The 20,837-nt window shown below is 32.9% G+C and overlaps 1 protein-coding gene across 2 annotated transcripts in view; it reads left to right on the top strand.

The window, feature by feature from the left end:
- The window catches only part of LOC109079954 (NT-3 growth factor receptor-like), a 200,647-nt gene that overhangs the window by 22,524 nt on the left and 157,286 nt on the right, over positions 1–20,837 (top strand). For both annotated transcript variants that reach the window (XM_042715165.1, XM_042715164.1), the window contains exons 2-3: positions 16,242–16,316; positions 18,390–18,461. In XM_042715165.1, the coding sequence (XP_042571099.1) occupies positions 16,242–16,316; positions 18,390–18,461 (147 nt within the window). The remainder of the gene's footprint in view (positions 1–16,241; positions 16,317–18,389; positions 18,462–20,837) is intronic.

Here is a 20,837-nt window from a genome sequence, read left to right as displayed (position 1 = left end):
CAGGCACTTCAGTTAAGTTTAGGGTAGGGTTTTGTGTTGGTGGCAGGGTTGCCAGGGTTTCACAAGAAAACCCGCCCAATCGCTACTCAAAACTTGCCCAAAACTAGCCCAATCGCGTTTTGAGGGGGGTCCCAGTTAAATATCGCATTCCGGGGTGCCAGGGTTTTAGAAGAATAGCGTTTTGAGGGGGGTCCCAGTTAAATATCGCATTCCGGGGGATAAATATCATGTCATAAAAACAACCCACGGCAAGAGTGTTAAAGTAGCCAAATTCCGCGGACTTGGCAACACCGGTTGTTGGTACTGTATGTATTCAAACGTGATAGTGCATTTATCTTTTAGTGCCACTCACTGAACGATTCTGGACATTTCATGATATGTACAACAACCAATGTAATAGCATTGAGCTAATACGTTGAACAAAGAGTTTAACATGCTTTAAGTGTCACTTTCAGGACATTTCACTTGGTGTTGCATAATGTTAAAGAAGCAATGTAATATAATTTTAAAGAAATTACGCTACAGGCATGATTAAGTTTAAGGTAGAGTTCAGTGAAGGTGGTATGTTATTTTTAAACGTGATAGAGCATTAACATTTAAGTATCACAAACTGGACGTTTTACTTTAAAGTGTTGTAAAACATGCAAGAAGCAATGTAATATAATTTTGCAGAAATGTTGTCATAGACACATTATTCGAATGCCTTTGTATTAGTTTATTCCCATTAGCTCCGTCACATTTAAACAAGATCTATTCAATAAGATCAGCTTGTGCTTTTAATGCAGATCTGATTAAGTGGTTTGAGACTCAGATGGGATTCGTTGCCAGAGACAGCGCACATTTGGCTGCACGTACGACAACAGAAGGACCTTGTGCGCCGGTGTTTGCGACATGCACACATTACTGATTCATTGAACTCATTAAAACCGACATTTATTAATTTCAAAGGCCTTTTGAACCTCATAAAAAGACAATGAAGTGTTTTGAGTGGAATTCGATGATCAGTGCCCTCTCATTTATCTATTATGGCAGCTGGTCTTGAGCGGTGAATAAAGTCATGGAGATTTGTCACTGGCTTGGAAGCTTGGTGCATCTTACCCTAATATTTTTATTATTATTATTTTTTTAAACTGTTCTAGGAGGCACTGAGTCTTTAATGAGGATAAAACAATGTCATATGCTCTGACTAATGAGAGCATTTTTACACTTTTCTTTGATTTCTCCGGCCTGAAACGGTAATTGGGTTTAGTGTTAATCTAAAACCATTAGCTACAGCTGAACAGGGCTCTTCGGCCAGAAGGACGCTAATGCCAGCTCTCATTTACAATCTGTAAAAATCACAATGACATTGGACATTGCATATATTAATTTCACCAGAGGCTAGGCACCTTTTGAAGTAGGACTTCAAATAAATCACGGCCCGCTAGGCACAGAGACAACCAACCAGCATGACTATGGTGTCTGACATATTATTAGACTTAAAAGTAACTAAAGAGTAACATTGTTAGCACTGACAAACCATCTCGGAGATTAGAGAGAAAGTAAAAAAAGATGTAACGCTAGTGTGCTTCTGTTAGCTGGTCAGTTTAGCTTACTGACACAGCAGTGTAGTGTTAACCTGCTTATATGATAGATTTCAGTGAATATGGTTGCTAGGACATAGATGGGGGAAAATGAAGGGTTTGCGAAAATGTCTAGTTTTTAAGCACTTGTAAATACAGTTTGCTTTTTGAGTTTAACTTATTTCAAAAAACTTTTTGCATGTACTCATGTACAAAAGAAGTGTTAATTGTACTTGCAGTGTACTTCAAATCTTAAAAGTATATTTAAAAAAAATAATGATTTCAGATAATATATTAATGAAATAAAAGGCCACATAAGTGTATGCTTTGGTGACAGTTTCTTAACACACTATAAGTACACTTAAAAAGTGCACTTTGTAATAATGTTAAATTAAAAGATTTAAAAATCATTTTAAAATTTTGTCATGCTTTATGTGAGATACCTGATTATATTTTTTATTTGATAGTACTTTTAAAAAGCCTTAAAATCTTCTTACTTCTTACTAATACATTTAAATTATAAAAATGAGCAAAAATAAAAATTCTTAGCAAAAATAAAAATTCCACTGGTTATTTATTTTGATAATTTTGGCTTTTGGATTTATTAATGTATCAGTAAATGTTGAAATTAAAATCAACCTAGATGAATAAATGCTGTAGAAATATATATATATATATATATATATATATATATATATATATATATATATATATATATATATATATATATATATATATTATATATTATATATATATAATATTGTTATTTTTTTTTTTTTTTTTTTTTCTTGTTAACTAATATAATTAACTGCTGTAAATATACGGAAAGTTATTTTAAGCATAACTAATTTAATAGGGGTTATGCGCAACAGACTTTCATATTCTGTTAACCGGTTCTTGTCGCTTCCGGTTCAAGTGTTTTGCATATACTTTAAATATGAAGCAGTTTTACTCAAGATGCCTTCAAAGTAGATACCAATGATGATCATAACCAATGACCATCATATAGGCTATGCGGACTGATATCTAAAAGTGTTTTTATTTTTATTCTTTTCACTAACATTTAGATAAAAATTTAATAAAACATCAACAGTAAAAATAGCTAGCTAGTTTAACTGCTTATCTTAAAAGTGCATAGATATAAATATTATTTAATACTGCTGCTAACACGTTCTCCGACAAGCGGAAGCGATGAGACCTGTTTTCCGGGTATGGTCAGGTGACATTTGACATAAACCCTATTGTAATTAACATGCAATTAAGTGTCCAAAAATACATTCAATTTGCACTCAAGTACAGCATATTCTTGTGAAGTGTATTATTTATGCAATAAGTGCTCATTTTAAAAGTATGCTAAATTGTATTTTTTTCAAAAGAAAAGATAGTGGTACTTGGAAGCCATGTAGTTCTCTTTTCTGTACTATTTTCAAGAACTAAATCTTTAGTGGGTAGTTGGAAGCCATGTAGTTCCCTTTTCTGTACTTTTTTCAAGAACTAATCCGGCGTTCCAGGCAGGTTTTTGAGCCTGTAAGTCACGACTTCAAACCACGACTTACGACTTTGTAGCGTCCCAGGCAAGTCATGCCAAACTGCTTGAGTGCAAGGAATTGTGGTAGCTAGATGTAAACAAACCAGCATGGCGGACCATACAAGGCTTATGCTCATTTACAATCATTTCTATCGCCAAAGGTGCTTACTCCTTGCTTATTTGAGGGAAACCTTATTTCATTACATTATTTTTTTTTTATATATATATATATAAGCATGATTGTTTGCATGGTCAAGTTCAGGTTTACCTAATGTTATCTTAACGTTAGCTATGCCCAACATTTCCATGTGGCGATATACTTTCACGACATACATACTGTTTCAGACACACAACATTGTAATACATAATCATGTGTGTATTATTTATTATTTGTTATATTTTTATTAATTTGATTGCAATGTTATATTGTCCTAAAGTGTATTTCTCACTGTGTACCACTTGCATAAACACCCGTACGGGCTGCCATTGTTGTTTCGCGGGCTTTGTGACGTCAGAGTGCGGAACTGGGAGTACATCGATCTAGTACGAGTTCACAGGTGGGAAGTCACAGGACATTGATTAGCATGCCCAGGTGTGTTTAATAAGGGTTAGAGCTAAACTCTGCAGGGAAGTGGATCTTGTGGGACAGATTTGAGGATTCCTGCTGTAGAGGGACGTTTTCTGTCAAGTCAGGTTTCTATCCTTGTCCCAGGATGTTTTTGTGATGGCCTTTACTGTTGATGCAAAGCAAATGGATGACATTTACTGTAGTGCAGTTTAATATTACAGGCCTGTATTGGGCCAAAAGCTTCCAGAATATACTCTCCTATAAATATGAAAGTGTTATTTGAAGCGTTATGATCTAGCTTTACTTTAAGAGCTTTGTAACATTGCGTTTCCAAGATAACCGACTCGGGTTTGCATGCTAACATGTATACAGTATGTGATACAGATCTCATAAAAGAGCCAAAAGATGTGAGACCTGGAGATGAAATATGCAGTTTTCAGCTCATAAAGCCCAATCATAAAGCTATAAAGCCTAATATTTAAAGGGTACGGCAAATAACTTCCTTCAGCAGGGCTGACTTAAGTTTTTCTTTCAATCGCTATTTATCGGGCCTCGCAGATGGCAGGTGCTTGAAACCCATTATTTTACACTAAGCAGTGGCAGCCCCTATTTTGTTTCTGCCGTGCTCGTGTGGCCTGGCGCCAGAAGGATATGATCCCCTATTTTCTCCTGACAGCCCTGCTCTAGTGGCATGCCATGCTCTGGACTATTTCAGTGTTAACAGAAATGCTGATGACAACACAAGGCTATCTTAATCCAATTTGCAAGTGTGTGCACCTACATTCAGCTCAGACCTGTAGCCTGCTCTGCCTGAGCTGTAGCCGACCCACCCAACTGCTAATTTCAGCAACCTGAGGATGGAGCAGTAAGCGGGAGGATTTTCCTGCTCTGTTGAAATGTCTTGTAGGCTGATGTGAAAGGCGTTAGTATTCTTGTCAGATGCCTTCATTTCTACCTGTATGTTAAATATAGAATAGAATAGAATAGAATAGAATAGAATAATTTTTAAGTTATTCTATTTTATGCCAAATAACTTTTTATTGATCTAATAATTTACTTCATTATATTATAAAATGGGATAGATTAAAAACAACAATACTGTTTTATATTATAATATATTTGCTAATCATCATCATCATCATTTTTAAATAGTTATTCTATTTTATACCAAATACAAATGCTTTATAATCTAATAATTTGCTTCTGTTTTGTATTATAATATAATTGCTAATAATAATAATAATAATAATAATAATAATAATAATAATAATAATAATAATAATAATAATAATAAAATAATTGCTGATAATAATAATAATAATAATAATAATAATATTAATTTAAAAATTGTTATTCTATTTAATAATGTCATATAACTTTTTTATAATGTAACAATTAACTTCATTATATTATAAAATAGAATAAATAAAAACAACAATATTGTTTTATAATATAATTGCAAGACCAAATGATATATATATATATATATATATATATATATATATATAATATAATATATATATATATATTATATATAATACCTATTATATTAGATTTTATTTTTAATCATAAAACAATTATACTTTTTACCCATTTAATGTTATTTATTATGTAAGAAGTGTAAGAGTAGTTATTTTTGGTATTATTAATATTATTAATATTAGAATTTTATTCAATAGTATAATAATAATTACAATAATAATACCATTTGGTTATAATTTAGTATGATAATTTACCTTACATTAGGTTTTATATATTAATATTATGGTGTGGAATTGATAATACTAATACTTTTATGTATTTTGTTTATATTGTAATATTCTAATGTAAGTAAATGTGGTAATTGCATTTAATTGTTATATTAGTTATTATCTGTATAATCATATCCAAGCCAAAAACAATTATCAACAATTAACCTGGGCATTAGTGGCATATATTGTTGTTGTTGTTGTTGTTGTTGTTGTTGTTGTTGTTGTTGTTGTTGTTGTTGTTGTTGTTGTTATTATTATTATTATTATTATTATTATTATTATTATTATTATTATTATTATTATTATTATTATTATTATTATTATTATTATTTTACTTTATGCCAAACAAATCATTTTGTCATTGTTTACAAATTTTTTCAAAGACAAAAAGAGAGTGCAAACATCCTGCTTAACAACATCCCGTAGTGACATGAGGGCGAGAGTAAATGATGACACAATTTTCTTTTGTGTGAATTATTCCTGTAATATGAACATCTATAAACCAGAGTATTAGTTGTTCTGATGTTCTGCTGTCTGGCTGCACAGACTTTAGCTCAAAGAGATTCATTTTATGATGAGGCTTTTTTCATTTCATCATCAGTGTTTCATAAAGCACTGCGTGAAAAATGGGGAAATAACCTGTGGTAGAAACTATACTGAACGTGGTTTATAAGAATAAAACAAGAAAAACTGTTTTACTTTGAGTCGATTAAGATGAAATGCTATGGCAAAAACAAACTCTAAAGAATGAAGATATTTGGGAGTGTACAGAAAGAATAAAATATTTTCTAGATAATAATGCCACAGTTTGCATCTGTTGAAAAAAAAAAAAAAAGTTTGCATCTGTTGAATTTTGGCTAATTTTAATAATCAGTTAACATTTTTAAATTCATTTAACAGCCCAAACTAAAGAACATTTTAATGCAGTTTTCACCTTCAGTTTTCTTTCCAAGAGCGATTTAAAGTTTGTATATCCGGTGTTTAGGTAATATTCAAACAGAAGCAGAGTTTCCATGGCAACCATCTTTAGTATTCTCTGTCCACAGTGACCCCGGACATTTAATGGAACTGTATGAATCAGATAAAGTTCCCCATTTATGGTTTTGAGGATGCAGCTGTATTCACAGGTGAAGCCCATTTTCTCAGCGTGTTTTGATGGATCCAATTTTACCACACGCACAAAGCTCTGCTGCAAATTATCATGGCGTCACACAGCAAGCCACCGTGCTTCAAGTTCTCCAGACAAGTGGCTTTTGGTGATGACTTTAAGCAGTGCTGTGGTTTAAATGTGTTAAATGATATATAATGTGTGACTGGGGTCTACAAGCTATTTTAACCTGCTGATCCACTGATTTCCAGTATAAATCACAAACTTGTTTCATCTCCAGATGCAGCACTTTTTAACTATTTCAACTCATTTTGAATGATCAAAACTTTTTAGCATTTATTAATGCAAACAAAACAGTGAAAATTTGTATTTGTATTGACTGATTAATTTATTTGATCAAAAATATTATATTGTGTTGCATTATATTATGAAAATTTTAAACAACTATTTTTATTTTAATAAATTTATCAATGTGATTTATTTCTGTTTTAGCAAAGCTGAATTTTCAGAAATTATTCTAATTTGCTGATTTGGTGCTCAAGAAACGCTTACATTATTAATGTTGAATACACTTGTGCTGCTTAATATTTTTGTGCAAATCATGATACATTTTTCAAAGTTCAAAAGAAAAACATTTATTTGAAATATAAATATTTTCTAACATCAAAAATGTCTTTACTGCCACTTTTGATCAATTTAATGCATCCTTGTGGAGTAAAGTAAATAAATAAATAATCCTACTAAACCCAAACATTTGAATGGTATAGATTAATGTTAAATATGTTGAAAATGTATATTATATTTTTTTTAATTATTATTAATGAATAGTATATACAACTATTATCATATTATAACAATTATTATAACTAATTGAACCTTACGTTACCAAAATAACTAAATGTTTAATGTAAATGTTCTTTTATGGTTCATTTATTTATGGTAATTTATGGTTCAGTGCATCAATCGAAAACAATTTTCCTAGTCAACATCTAACCCTTGAATATCATTTAGCAGTCTTGTGCATGTGCATGTCTTTTATTTTGTCCCTCTTTTACCTTAAAGCATGAATACAGTATGTTTGGTTCAGCACACTGAATAGAGCACGAGCTGGAATTGCATCATTGCTTTCAGATATGTGCCTGTTTTTACAACCTGGGTTGGATTAGAATAAATTGCAGACTCAGCACAATACGGCCGTACCTCATGCTGCTGAGGGCTTGTTGATCCAGAACAGCGGCACTGGGATGAAAGCAATATACGCAGCGTACATGTTTATGTGAGCCGTTTCCTGTGATATTTCCCATACCCGTTTACTTTCAGTCATTAGGTGTGTTTGGACTACAGCATAGAAGTATTACAATTAAATAGCTTTTTTTGGGGAAATAGATGAAGGATTTGAGGGATGATTTTTGACTTCATGTAGGCTGGTTCTGTAGGTGGTTGCAAAGCCAGTCTTGAAAGCTGCGGGTTCCAGTGCACAGCCGGGCGAGTGGGCGGCTTCACTGCTGAGATCAGGGGCGGCAGAGATGGAGGGAGAAAAAAGAAAAGGCCAAACGACCTCCCTCGGCTCTTCTGCACCTTTCTGTGGCTTCTCTTCCATCTCTGGCTGAAGCGCAGTCATCGGCTTAGCCTCATGGATTGCCGCAGGGGTCCGGCTGCAAACAAAGCACCCTGTGTTTCTTTGGAGCTGATACATGGCTTTGAGAAGCAGTGCAAGTTTGTCCTGATGGCTTTCAGATCCTCAGTGTCACCTCTGTCATTTCTGTGCCCTGCTGAGTTGAAGTCTTTGCACTGGCACAACCCTTGGGACAAGGTGTGGGATTGTGGAATTTAGACCCTGAAGGGTTTTTTAGCACATTGTTTACCACTGTGTTTCCATACGTGCTTATTTTTGTCACTGTTTATAGCTCTGGTTCCTGTCTAGTGTGTTCCAGTGGCTTTAGCATGATGTTTGCAGCCAAAAAACTATGAAAAACTACAAAAAAACTTTAGTAAATGTAACGAATATTATTGTGTAACTCACCATTTCTTTGCAAGAAATTGTCATTTTAGATTTTAGCCAAAAAACTATGAAAAACTACAAAAATGAATCTTTTTCATTGTTCTTATTATTTAGTTTTATATCTGCTTTAGCTCTGTCATTGTTACAAGCGCTTTAGTTTTTGATACACATATATAAAAATATAGCCTGAATACATATATATAAATATATATATAAATATATATTTTATTTATATATATATATATATATATATATATATATATTATATATATATATATATATTTATTTAGGAATTTAAGTCTGTCAAATTTGTGCTGATATCATTGGTATTTAAAAATGTTTTACAATGTTACATTTCTTAGTCTATTGTTATTGCTATCTTGGGAGAAACTATTTAAAATCACTTTTGTAATTGAAATAAAGCTAAATTATAAATATAAAGTGAAACCCTAAACAAATAATATAAATGTTGACTTGGCAAATAATTGAAATTTTTTTAAGCTCAAGCACTAAAACTACTAAAGTTAAATCTGAATTTTGGGCTATTTATTTAAATTTATTTATTTATTTATTTATTTTAATTTATAAATTTATTTTAGTTAGTTTTGGAGTCATGAAAATGTATTTTAGTTTAGTTTCAGTTTTTCCCAGCTTTTTTTATTTTTAATTTCATGTAATGAAAATTTAGATTCAGTTTATTTAGTTCTTGTTCAAGTGATTCCCAGAGGGAATCTTGCTGATAAATATAGCTTAAAAATGCACCAAAAGTAACTTTAAAATGACTTTTTTGTGCTTAATTGTTGTAAATATTTTTTTTTTTTGTTTTTTTTTTTGGTTGAGGAATGTGGCTTTTTATAGTGAGTTCAGCTGCAAAGTAGAAGGTCAGTTTAGCTAAAATTGGTTGTTGACTTTGTAGTTTCCTCCATCTAGATGTCATAGTACTTGTTGGCAAGACATGAGTCTGACTATCTGAGATTATTGCTAAACTCTTTTAGTGAGGTGTGAAGCCATGAACCATGTAAACTTTGGCACAGCTATTTATTCCATTCACACTCATTTTTTAAATCTAAACAAAAATAAACACACAGTGAACCAATGACTTAAAACATGGTGTTTCAAAGGTTAGTGGAAGCTTTTGCTTCAGCATATTTTTAAGATTTGCCTTATAAAAAAATAAATAAAAATAATAATCCTGTAAGGATGGTCCCAGACGCATCGGAAGACATACATGGATGCTGGGATATGGTTGCGTGGAGTTTAAAGACTAGCTCCTTGTTTATTTTTAGCATTTCCTTTCAGTGTGGAAAGAAGTTGGGTTATTGAAGTGTAAAATAAATGATCTGGACTCCTATAGCTTTGGCTGTGCATCTGTCACATTTACGTCCGAAAGGAAAGAAAAGAAGGAACAACAATAGAAAGAGAAATGAATTTTTGTGGGCTTGTCAGATCTCGCTACGCCAGCATGTTGCTACATGAAGTTAATTATTGGAATGGTTCAGTAACTCACCATGACTTTGTATTCATTCTTCACCTAAAGCTGAAGTGAAGGGAAGATTTAGAGCTGGCAGTCTTCCAGCGTTCTGCTCCGTCTCTCAGGTTCTCTACATCAAACGGAGAGCATATGCAGATCTCCAATACTGGAATATTTATGAAACTCAGACCAATCCCTCCTGTTGCGAAGCCATTTCGGTGATGGAGCTAGATGTTTTTGGAGGATTGGGATGTGGTGCTGTACTATCTATCTATCGACATAGAGACAACTTCTTCCCCTTCAGTTTTTAAATAAATTTTCCATTTCAGGTTAAAAAAATTTTATTTATGTTTTTTTTTTTTTACTTATACTTATAAAATAAAAATAATGTTGTGTTTTTTATGTTTTGTTTTGTTATGGCTCAGTTTTATTTTATTATTGTTGTCAGTTTCTTTAACTTTTCTGTTGGAAATGTTTTAAATCAACAGTTTATACATGTATTCATGCATACATACATACATACACAACTACACACACACACACACACACACACACACACACACACACAAAGTTGGCCTGAATTGTTGACTATCATGTTTTTAGTTTTAGTTTGTTTTTATGTATTCAATTTCTTTTCAAACTTTTCAGTTTTAAATCAATATTTTAAGTCCTTAAGTTTTACTAAACCAAATAATAAACATTTCTAGTAAATCAAAATCAATTCAGTCCAGCACAATACCTTCTTGCTGCAAGCTTTTTATGTTAACCTGGGATTTGATTAAAACAAGTGATTATTTTGTTGTTTGCTGCTGTTTTGTGTTGTTATTCACAAAAAAGCAGGTATCTTATATTAGCTTTTGGTGGGAAAAACAAAAAACAAAAAGTAGGGCTTTGCTTTTCTGTGGGGACCTGTCTTAGATAACAGCTTTTGTTGTTGTTCACAAAATGGATGTGTATTTTTCCGGTCATAATTTTCTCATCCTTGTGTCTCGCTAAACCCAAATGATTTTATTTTTGTTGTATGAAAAAGAGCAGCTCGGACATTCTGCAAAATATCTCCTTTTGTGTTCTGCGGAAGAGTGCTGAGATGGCAATGTTAGTTATATGTAAAGCTTTTGCTCGAATATGGAAAACAGCCTTCGTTTTATGGTTGGAAACTGTGACACTTCTTTTACAATAACCATTTTCTTATAATGACAGTGATATAAACCATTTACATTTGAGATGTTTTATGGCAGCATTTTGTTTTGAAGGCAGGCTTGAAGTGTCAAAGTGACAGTTTGACCATAAAAGTAACTCTTAAATCTCTGCAATAAACCCAATTGTGCTTAATTCAAGACATTCTGTTTATTATAGAAAACCGTCACGCATATTTAATAAACCCTCACAGGAATGCTTGTTTAAAAGATTGTTTTATGCTTTCCAGAAAGCTTTATGAGTCTGTTATGATATGATGACTAAAGAGGGCCAAATCGGTGTACAGGAGCCACAGGAAGATGCATCTACTTTTGGTACTTGTTCTTCAGACACTCTGGATCTGCTCTTTGACTCATTACTGGTCATTTAGAAACTGCACTGCACAATCAATGGACCCATCAATTAGTCGATGTGTTAGTTAGTCACAGGGGTAAAAACCCAGCTCACAATTTCGGATCTGTTTAGTCCATCACCGTCCAGCTCCCCCTCCAAATTTCGATTCGTTCACGTCTTCAACTTTCAATTTAAGCGCCATCTGCAGAATCTATTCAGCATTTAAAGAAATGCTGACATGTGCTTAAAGAACTGTGAAAAATCATGCTGTTGGCTGATAACTGGATGTGACTTGTCCTCATGTTGTTTCAAACCTGAATGATTTTCTTCTATTCAACCCAAAAAGAGATGTTTTGTAGACTGTTTATGCTTTGTATATAATGAACATGAATGGGTACCGAGGCTGTCAAACTCCAAAAACGACACAAAAAAAGAGTCTGTATGATTTTTGCACAACATTTCAAAGGGATAGTTCACCCCAAAATCAAAATTCTTTCATCATTTACTCACCCTTTTGTCTTCTGTGGAACATCCTTCACAATATATTATTCTTTTATTCTTTATAATATTATTTTGTTTTCTGAGTAAAGAAATGCTTGCAGATCATATTGGCAAGTCTTTTTTTCTTCTTTTTTAAGCCTTTCAGATGTGTGGTTATCGTCTGAGAGCACAAGTTTAAATAAGAGGATATATGGGCGAGATATTATAGCAGGAAAGTAAATGACGACTTAATTTTCTCACATAGAACTGTCATGACTTAGGGAGGTCGTGTATATGTATGAATATTTTGCATTATCTTTATTTATATGGCCAGTTTTTATTTAGATTTTAGTTAAATATTTGGTAATTTTATGTAATTTTGTAATATTTATTCATATATATATATATATATATATATATATATATATATATATATATATATATATAATTAACTATAATTTAATTTTTTGTAATTTTAGTACTTCAACTTATTTTACTTTTTATTTTCATTTTGTTATCTAAGTTTTTTATATAATATTTCGTTTTATTCTACTTATTTTAATGAACATAATATAATTTAGCGAACAAAAATGATTTGTAATATTTTTAGTTTTAGTTAGCAATAACAACACTGCTTGACAGCCACTTTATACTATATAGTCATTATAACATTCTTCAAAATGTCTTCTTTATTGCTCCACAGAAGAAAGTAGGTTTGGAACAACTTGAGTAAATGCTGACAGAATTTTGTGTTTGCAGAAAAATTACTGTTACCTGGTTTGACATTTTGTGTGTGTGATTTGCCTAATCACGTGGCCTTTTTCATTTTCGAAAAATGGTTGAAGATCAGTATTTGTGGAACTGCTTTAGTGCCATGTCATAAGACTAATGTGATGAAAAGACGGGCTCTCAAACTTACACAGCTCAAACAGCCACAGTTCAACTACCTGAAATAAATATAATTTATAATTAGACTCAGGCGTGGTAACCAAATAGGATGTTCGTCGAGGCTTCTCTGTGCAGGATTTTTTTCCACACAAATGCACCCACATATGCCCACTCATACATACACAGATCAAGTGTAGACGCTTGACATGTTCAAACCAGTTATGTTAAATTTCTATGGCTGATGTAAATATGTGCAAGCCCAGCTCAGAAAACATGATGCTAGCAACAGATGGAAGGCGGCTCGTAAATTCCCGGGCACTGCTATTGGAGATGTGTGTCGTGCAGCTGCTTACCGCAGTGTCAAGAAAAACAGCATCTGGGTGTGTGTATGTGCGAGCGAATGAGTGATCGAGAGAGAGAAGTGCCTGAGCCACTGAATGATTGAACTGACAGTATCGAGAGCATGACACAGTGGCAAATCCCAGAAGTTTTAAATCATTTGTCGTTAAGTGCCAGAGATAAATAAGCGATTAAGACTTTGGATTCCTTTAGGAGTGTCACAAAATAGTCTACCCAGCTCGATCCTCTAGCCACCAGGTGCCAAGCGCCACTTCCTGTCAACGGACGAGTGGGGAGACCTCTGGGAATCACGTTTCCGCAGCAGCAAGCTACAAGTGTGTGAATTTGCATAGCTGACAAGCCAAATGCGAGAAGGAATGTGCTGCCCTCTCTTCAGTTAAACACTTTCTCATTAGCTTAGGTGTAATTGCATTGTGGGTAATATAAACTAGTCATAAATTGTGAGACAGAACGTGATTTGGGAGCACCAGACAATGAGTAATGGTGAGCTAGAGTCAGTGTATTCACACATCATCAATTAAATTACTAATTTATATATTTGTTGACAGAAGGATCTTTTGGTTTTGTCAGTGGTAATGAAGGTGAAATGCTTCCTTTAAACATACTGTTTATTTTATGTATTATTATTATTATTATTATTATTATTATTATTATTTATTTACATATTCTATAATAAATATTTAATATATAATATTTGTTATGTGTGTGTGCACATGCACGTGTTTGTATTACACATACACACACAAGCAATTTGTATATATATATATATATATATATATCTATATATATATATATATATATATATAATATCAAAATAATTCTATTGCATAGTTCTATAATTCTAATAGAAATTAAGCAGAAATAAAAATAATTATGAAAACAAATGTGAAAAATGAAAGATTAGAAATGTGTTGCTTACTGAATTGCATTTAAATAGAAGTACTAAAAATACTAAGACTGAAAAAATAAAAAAATTAAGCTAAATAAAAATATTTAAAGAATACAAATGACATGATACAAATGACAAAATCACAAAAAAGAAAAAAGAGGAAACTTTACTATTCTGTAAATAAAATGTAAGCTAATAAATAAAATTATGTATTATAGATGTGTTTTTAATTATTATTATATATTTTGTTTTAAGTTTGTCTGGCTACATTTGACAGGTTGTCATCATTTTGCACGTTTTTATAATTAAAGCAATATTTTTATTAATATTTTTTTTTTTTTTTAGTAAGTGATTAATCTCATAATTGTAATAATAATTATTTTTTTGCTTTTTTTGTTTATTTTATTAGAAGAATGCATCTATCTTTATTTTTATGAATTCCTATATTTTTATTTCTCATTATACTGTATTTGTTTTAATCTTTTAGTGTGCCACTTCTTCTCTTTTTATTAGTTTCTCATTGATGTTTGTTTGCTGTTATAATGAGAGCCTGGCTGGTACAGTATATAAACATACAGTATGTCTCCAGGCTGTCCTCTATGGCACATGGGCCATCTGAATACAGATGCTGATGAGGCAGAAGCCTCCTGCTGTTCATCTAAAACCTTCTGTCACAGACACTGGAAAACACTTTCCTGCAGCCAAGAGGGTCCTTCAAACCGAAGGGCTTCCAAAACCACATTTCACAGTAAAAAAAATCCTGGTATTCATGTCTCTCTCCCAAGTACAAAAGTTCATTAGCTGTTTGTAAATCTGTGCATACTTTCAACATCATCTTTGAATATCATCATGACTTAATCATGAAACTGAAATAACTTATGGTTCTTCACGTTATTAAAATATTCTTTACATTTAGAAAAATAGTTCTTTTAAGAACTGTTCATTAAAAGGGTTCTTTGGGGAACACAATATGGTTCTATGGTATCGATAAAGAGTGTGTTTGTAATAGTTATACCTGCATTGACATGAAAAATAGACATTTTAATATTCCACTAAAATATGACACACAGAGCTCAAATTTTCATTTCGTCTGTTCGTCGGCAAGCCCTTGTTGTCTTCTGAGTGGCTGTGTTTATCAGCGTTTAGCAGCAGATGCCCAAAGTGTTTGAGCTGGGAAAACTTCTAGAAACATAGTTATGGCGTTGGCCAAACTTCTGAAAATATTTATTAATCAGAGTCTGTGTTGTAATGGGTGCTAATTCACAAAACGGTGATGCCAGCTGGCTCTCGTCACAGCTGCTTTGAAGAGGTCTAGTTATTTCTGTCAACCACTGGCAGCGGTATTGGGCTGCTTGGATAAAAATCATGAATGCTGCCTATTTTTGTTCTTTGGGATCTGATAATTATTATTATTATCATTATTTTTTTCTTTTGGCTTCATCAAATGTTCTTTATAAGTTGGAGCCATGGCCTAGTGGGTTATGTGGGTGATGAAAGTTTGAATTTGGCTTTGAACATATCTAGGTCCTTATCTGTTGTCTGTTTGTGCAGTAAAATTCCAAACAAATCTTCTCAGAATGCACAACAAATTGATATTATATCAGCCATTATTACAGATTTATTTTATTTTATTTTATTTTATTTTATTTTATTTTATTTTATTTTATTTTATTTTATTTTATTTTATTTTTAGTGGATACTTTATATTTAATTGTGCATTCTTATTTCTCTTATTTAATAATAAATATTTAATAATTGTTAAATAAATATATTTAGCAAATACCAAAAAGTATATAATTATTTTTCATACTGTACATTTATAATGTTTATTTTATGCAGTTTATTCATTTGTTTATATCTATTTATTTCTGTTTATTTATTTATAGACAAAGTACTATATAATTTGAATATCAGCCATTTATCAGTTATTTGTCATAACATAATTATTAATGGCTTATTGGTCAGGATTTTTGATATTGGTGCATTTCTAATGTTTATCATGTTTTTGTTTTGAACTAATCACAACATTTTTGACTTCTCTACAGGCCAATGGGAATTTGCAGATAAATATCTTCTAATTCTATGTTCTGAATTTGTTTTGCAGACACATTGAGAACTGGTCGGGATTGCAGACGTTGAGAGATGTTGACATGGAGTTGTACACTGGGATTCAGAGACTGTGAGTACCACATCTTGCTTTGTAAAAAAAATAAATAAATAAAAAATTGAGAGACTGTGAGTACCACATCTTGCTTTGTAAAAAAAATATTGCTAGAAATGACATGCTAGCATGGGCGACTTTTCACAGTGGGCTTTTGCCCCACCAAATGCTTTTTCTAGCCAGCCCCACATAAAAAGTGCCTCCCCAAGGCCTGCTTTAAAATGATCAAGTGATGATGCTGATGGTGTGGAGAGAATTTTTTTTTTTTTCCTATAACAATATATATGTTGTAGTGTTGCTTTTTTTGGCAGGAAATTTAATTACTTCCCCTAACGTATCTTCACTTGGGTCTTCATAAGAAGGGCTTCCTCCCTGCAAGAGCCCCTCAAACCTCTTCTTCCACTCTATTATAGCTCTACTGGAGACCAGGAGCAATGATTAGTAAGGTTCTCATTAGCGGTTACCTCTCACCTTTACTATAAGGGGACTTGGCAGAACCTGGTCATGGTCTGCCACTGGAGGGGAATGTGAAAGCGATGGTGAAATTATGTTGGAAGTTCCCAATCTTGGTTCTGGAGAAACCCCGAAAACACTGCACATTTTAGATGTCTCCCTATTCAAACACACCTGATTCAACTCATCAGCTTATTAGTGAAGACTCAAGACCTCTAATGTGTGTGTCAGATAAGAGAAACACCAAAAGCATGCAGTGTTGGGGGTTCTCCAGGACCAGGATTGGGAACCACTGATCTAGGGCATCTGTTTTAGGAAATCACAAATAATTAATCACTTTAAATGCTAAAGGAACTGCTCCCGGAATGCAACAAATCATGCAACTTTGACATTTGTGTTATTTCAGTTATTCCAGAGATATCGTTCTACTGTTTTTCATTATATTCAGACTGGATGTCTCAATTCTCGAAAAACTAGAGAGGTTATTAAAACTGTACAGTTAACGTTATAGTTATCGTCCTTGGTGTGAACAGGCATTTAGAGACATGTTTGTTGCATTTTCTAGCAATCATGGTTACAGTAATGAACCATATGTTGTTGATCAATCAGGCTAAACGTTGCAGTCCAATATCAACATTTTAAGAAGCAGACAGGATTGTACATACTAAAAAACTCATGAATGATTTGCTGGGCAAATTCATGTCTTTAATTATCCTCCTCAGAATCAGTCTTGTCTGCTCTGAGACCTCCGTTGAGTCCACCATTCACGAATCAGAATTAGCAATTGGTGATTATCCATGTTAAATATCATATTCATTGGGCTTAAGTCTCCAACCTCATGCTAAAAGAAATACTTTGGTTTAAATGCTAACGCAAACATCCCTAATAACAAGAGCAGAGAGTGCTTCGTGCAAATAAACATCTCACAAATGCCAATAAAAAAAAAATATATATATATATTCAGTATACATAATTGATTCCAGCTGCCAGCATAAATAACTCCGGGAGCAAGGATGCAGGCTCTTGATGATATTCTGCCCTTAATGATGTTACTTCAGGAGAGGAGACTGGAAGAGAGGATTTGATGAAGGTTTTTTTTTCTTCCACATTTCCCTTTTTTACACTGCTGCAAGACGGCTAGGCAATTAGCAGCCCGTTTAGCCCCTAGATGCTGTCAGATCCATTTAAAATGATGAACATGAACTGGTCTTTCACTCTTTCTTTTTTACCAGCTCACCTCCTCTTAGACCTATGATTTGCACATAAAATATTTTTGAAAAATCTTTAAATCAGAACAACTTAATGCAGCATTTGACATTAGCATAACCTAATTGTCCTTTGCCATGGGTGTTTTATTCTTTATTTGGTTTTGTTCTGCATGTATGAAACTGAAGCCGTTTGAAACATTCTATAGAAATACAAATCTTCTTTAGAAATAGTGAGATTAATTTGTGAGAAGCTGTTAATGATATATTCAAGAATTATCTAAATAAGTGGCTATAAAAGTAAAATTTTCATCATTTTTGCATTTCAAGATTTAAAAGTGTTTCAACTTTTTTTTTTTTATACTCAGGTCAAAATTGAGACACTTGGGACTAAATACTACTAATACATGTTTATTTCTCCTTTCCATTGCAGGAACATCGTTAACTGCAATTTGCGTACGATTCAGTCGCGAGCCTTCGCTAAGAACCCCTACCTGCGCTACATGTGAGTCCTGTGTGCTAGATTGTTCTCGAACACCTCATTTGAAAGTCAATTGTTTGTTCCTCGAGAATCACTGTTATATATGGATCGTGATGTTGGGTTCACTTGCTCATATACACCAGGCAATAGATCTTGTTAAGTAGGCCATGTTTAGCAAATGGGGACAATGCATTTTCCATCTTTGGATACTCTGCACAGTATCATGGCTGCTCTTATTCGAGAGACACTTTGGCCCTCCGTGCATAATTTTTGATGATAAACTTCTCTGCCATGTGTTACTGAGCACCACCCGCAGCTTTTTCTCAAAAGTAAGCTTTGCGAGCAGCCCGGTAGACACATACATTGGTTTTAAATCTCTAAAGAGCAGTTTTGCAAAGCTCTTGTTAACGTATCATCTTTGTCTATATGTTTGATGATTTAAAATTGTTTGACCAAAATGACTCCATTCAATAATTTGCCTAACAATCTATGCCATAAAGCAGCACCGTGCGCCTCTTGAAATTTTCTGTGTTAGATTGCTCGCTCACTTCCATGTTGTGACAGTTAGCAAAGACCCTCTCTTGTGTGCTCTGAATAAACAAAGATTGTTTGTGGTAGAGCTGCCTGAGTTGTAGGGGAGAAGGTGGTGGAGAATGCGGGCAAAGAGAGAGAGATGATTTACTTAATGAAGGCTGAATGGGACGAGTGTGACAGGACTGTTATTTCCCAATTTCCTGCCAGTGAGCAGTGGAAGGGACATGGAATCGCAGACTGTCACCTCCACACACACCTCCACCCCAATTTGTGCTGTCCATCACTACCTGCAAATGCACTTCTTATTTTCTCTTGGTCATAAACTGACGCGTGTGTTTTTGTGTTGGTGAGCATCTGTATAAAATGTTCAGGTGTCATGTATTTGTCACTACATGTGTCCACTGTAAGCACTTTAGTAGTGTGTATGGGAACCTTTTTTCATGCCAAGTTTCAGGTACAATGTGGACACTAGCAGTCTGTTAGCACTATGTGTGCACATGGGCTACACATAATCTACATACTTTTTGTAGACTTTTTTTTCTTTTAAATAGTTTTTTTTTTTTTTTTTTCTGAAACATTACCACCACAGTGTTACTTCCACCACATTGAATTGTTTTGGAAATTAAACGTAAATTTTCTGTTACAAAATAGCTGACTTATATGTCTTTCTAAGGTTATTTTCATAGTTAGCATGCTGTATATCCTAAATACACATTTAAATAATGTCTTCTAATAATCTTTTTCTTTTTTTTTTTTTTTTTTTTTTTTTTGGAAAATTACAACTTGTTTGGAAATCAATTGATATTTTTTTCTTGTTTTCTCCACACGTCATATATTTTACTTTTTCTCATAATTTTGTCTCATTAGTGTGTAGAGTAACTATTATGGTCATAATAGTTGTTTTTGTTGTTGTTTTAGATAATCATAGTTTTAAATTTACATTTTTATGACAAATTTTCATAGAATAGGATTGAAAGCTTGGGTTTTGAATGAGGGTAAAACAGTAAATAAAAAGTTAAAGAGCATTTTATTTTGTTATTAGTAGCTAAAATCCATTCTCAAATTAGCCAAAATATTATATGAAGAATAAGTATATTATAAGTATGTAGAGTAACCTTTTTTTTAATAGATCCATCATAGTTTTAAACATGTATGATTTACATTTTTATTATTGTTTTTAATAGTTTAGAGTTGAAAGTCTGGGTTTAAGGAATAGTGTTTGAGCAATGGTGACCAAGAGAACAGATGTAGGGGTGTCTTTCTCCTGAGGACATATTCAACACTCTGTGTGTGTGTGTGTGTGTGTGTGAGAGAGAGAGAGAGAGAGAGAGAGAGTCAGACAGGCACATACTACAGTAATGTCTCTTTTCGGGCCCTTTTGTTTTATTCTCCATCCTATGTGTGGTCTTCACAGAGCACTGAATTTTATGAGCAAAAAAACGTTTCCAGATGTGTCACAGGGTCAGGTCCCGGGAACAAAGCAGTAGTGTTCTGATCCATTCCATTTTCCATTTCTACTCTATGCCCAAAAAATTTGACGTGGATGAGACATCACCATACTCACAGGGAACTCAAGTTATAAGTGCTAAAACAGCATCAATACTGTTCTGGATCAATACACTAATATATTAATATAATATATTATATTAATTTCTACTCTTATATATATATATATTTCTATATATATATATATATATATATATATATATATATATATATATATATATATAATTATATATATAACGATTTATGATATATTATAAACGCAACACTTTTGTTTTTGCCCTCATTTTTCATGAGCTGAACTCAAAGGTCTAAGACTTTTTCTATGTACACAAAAGGCCTATTTCTTTCAAATATTGTTCA

Source organism: Cyprinus carpio, chromosome A25 (genome assembly GCF_018340385.1).
Source record: "Cyprinus carpio isolate SPL01 chromosome A25, ASM1834038v1, whole genome shotgun sequence".
Taxonomy (NCBI): domain Eukaryota; kingdom Metazoa; phylum Chordata; class Actinopteri; order Cypriniformes; family Cyprinidae; genus Cyprinus; species Cyprinus carpio.
The sequence above is the reverse complement of the archived record's forward strand: the minus strand, read 5'-3'. Positions and strand labels throughout refer to the sequence as shown.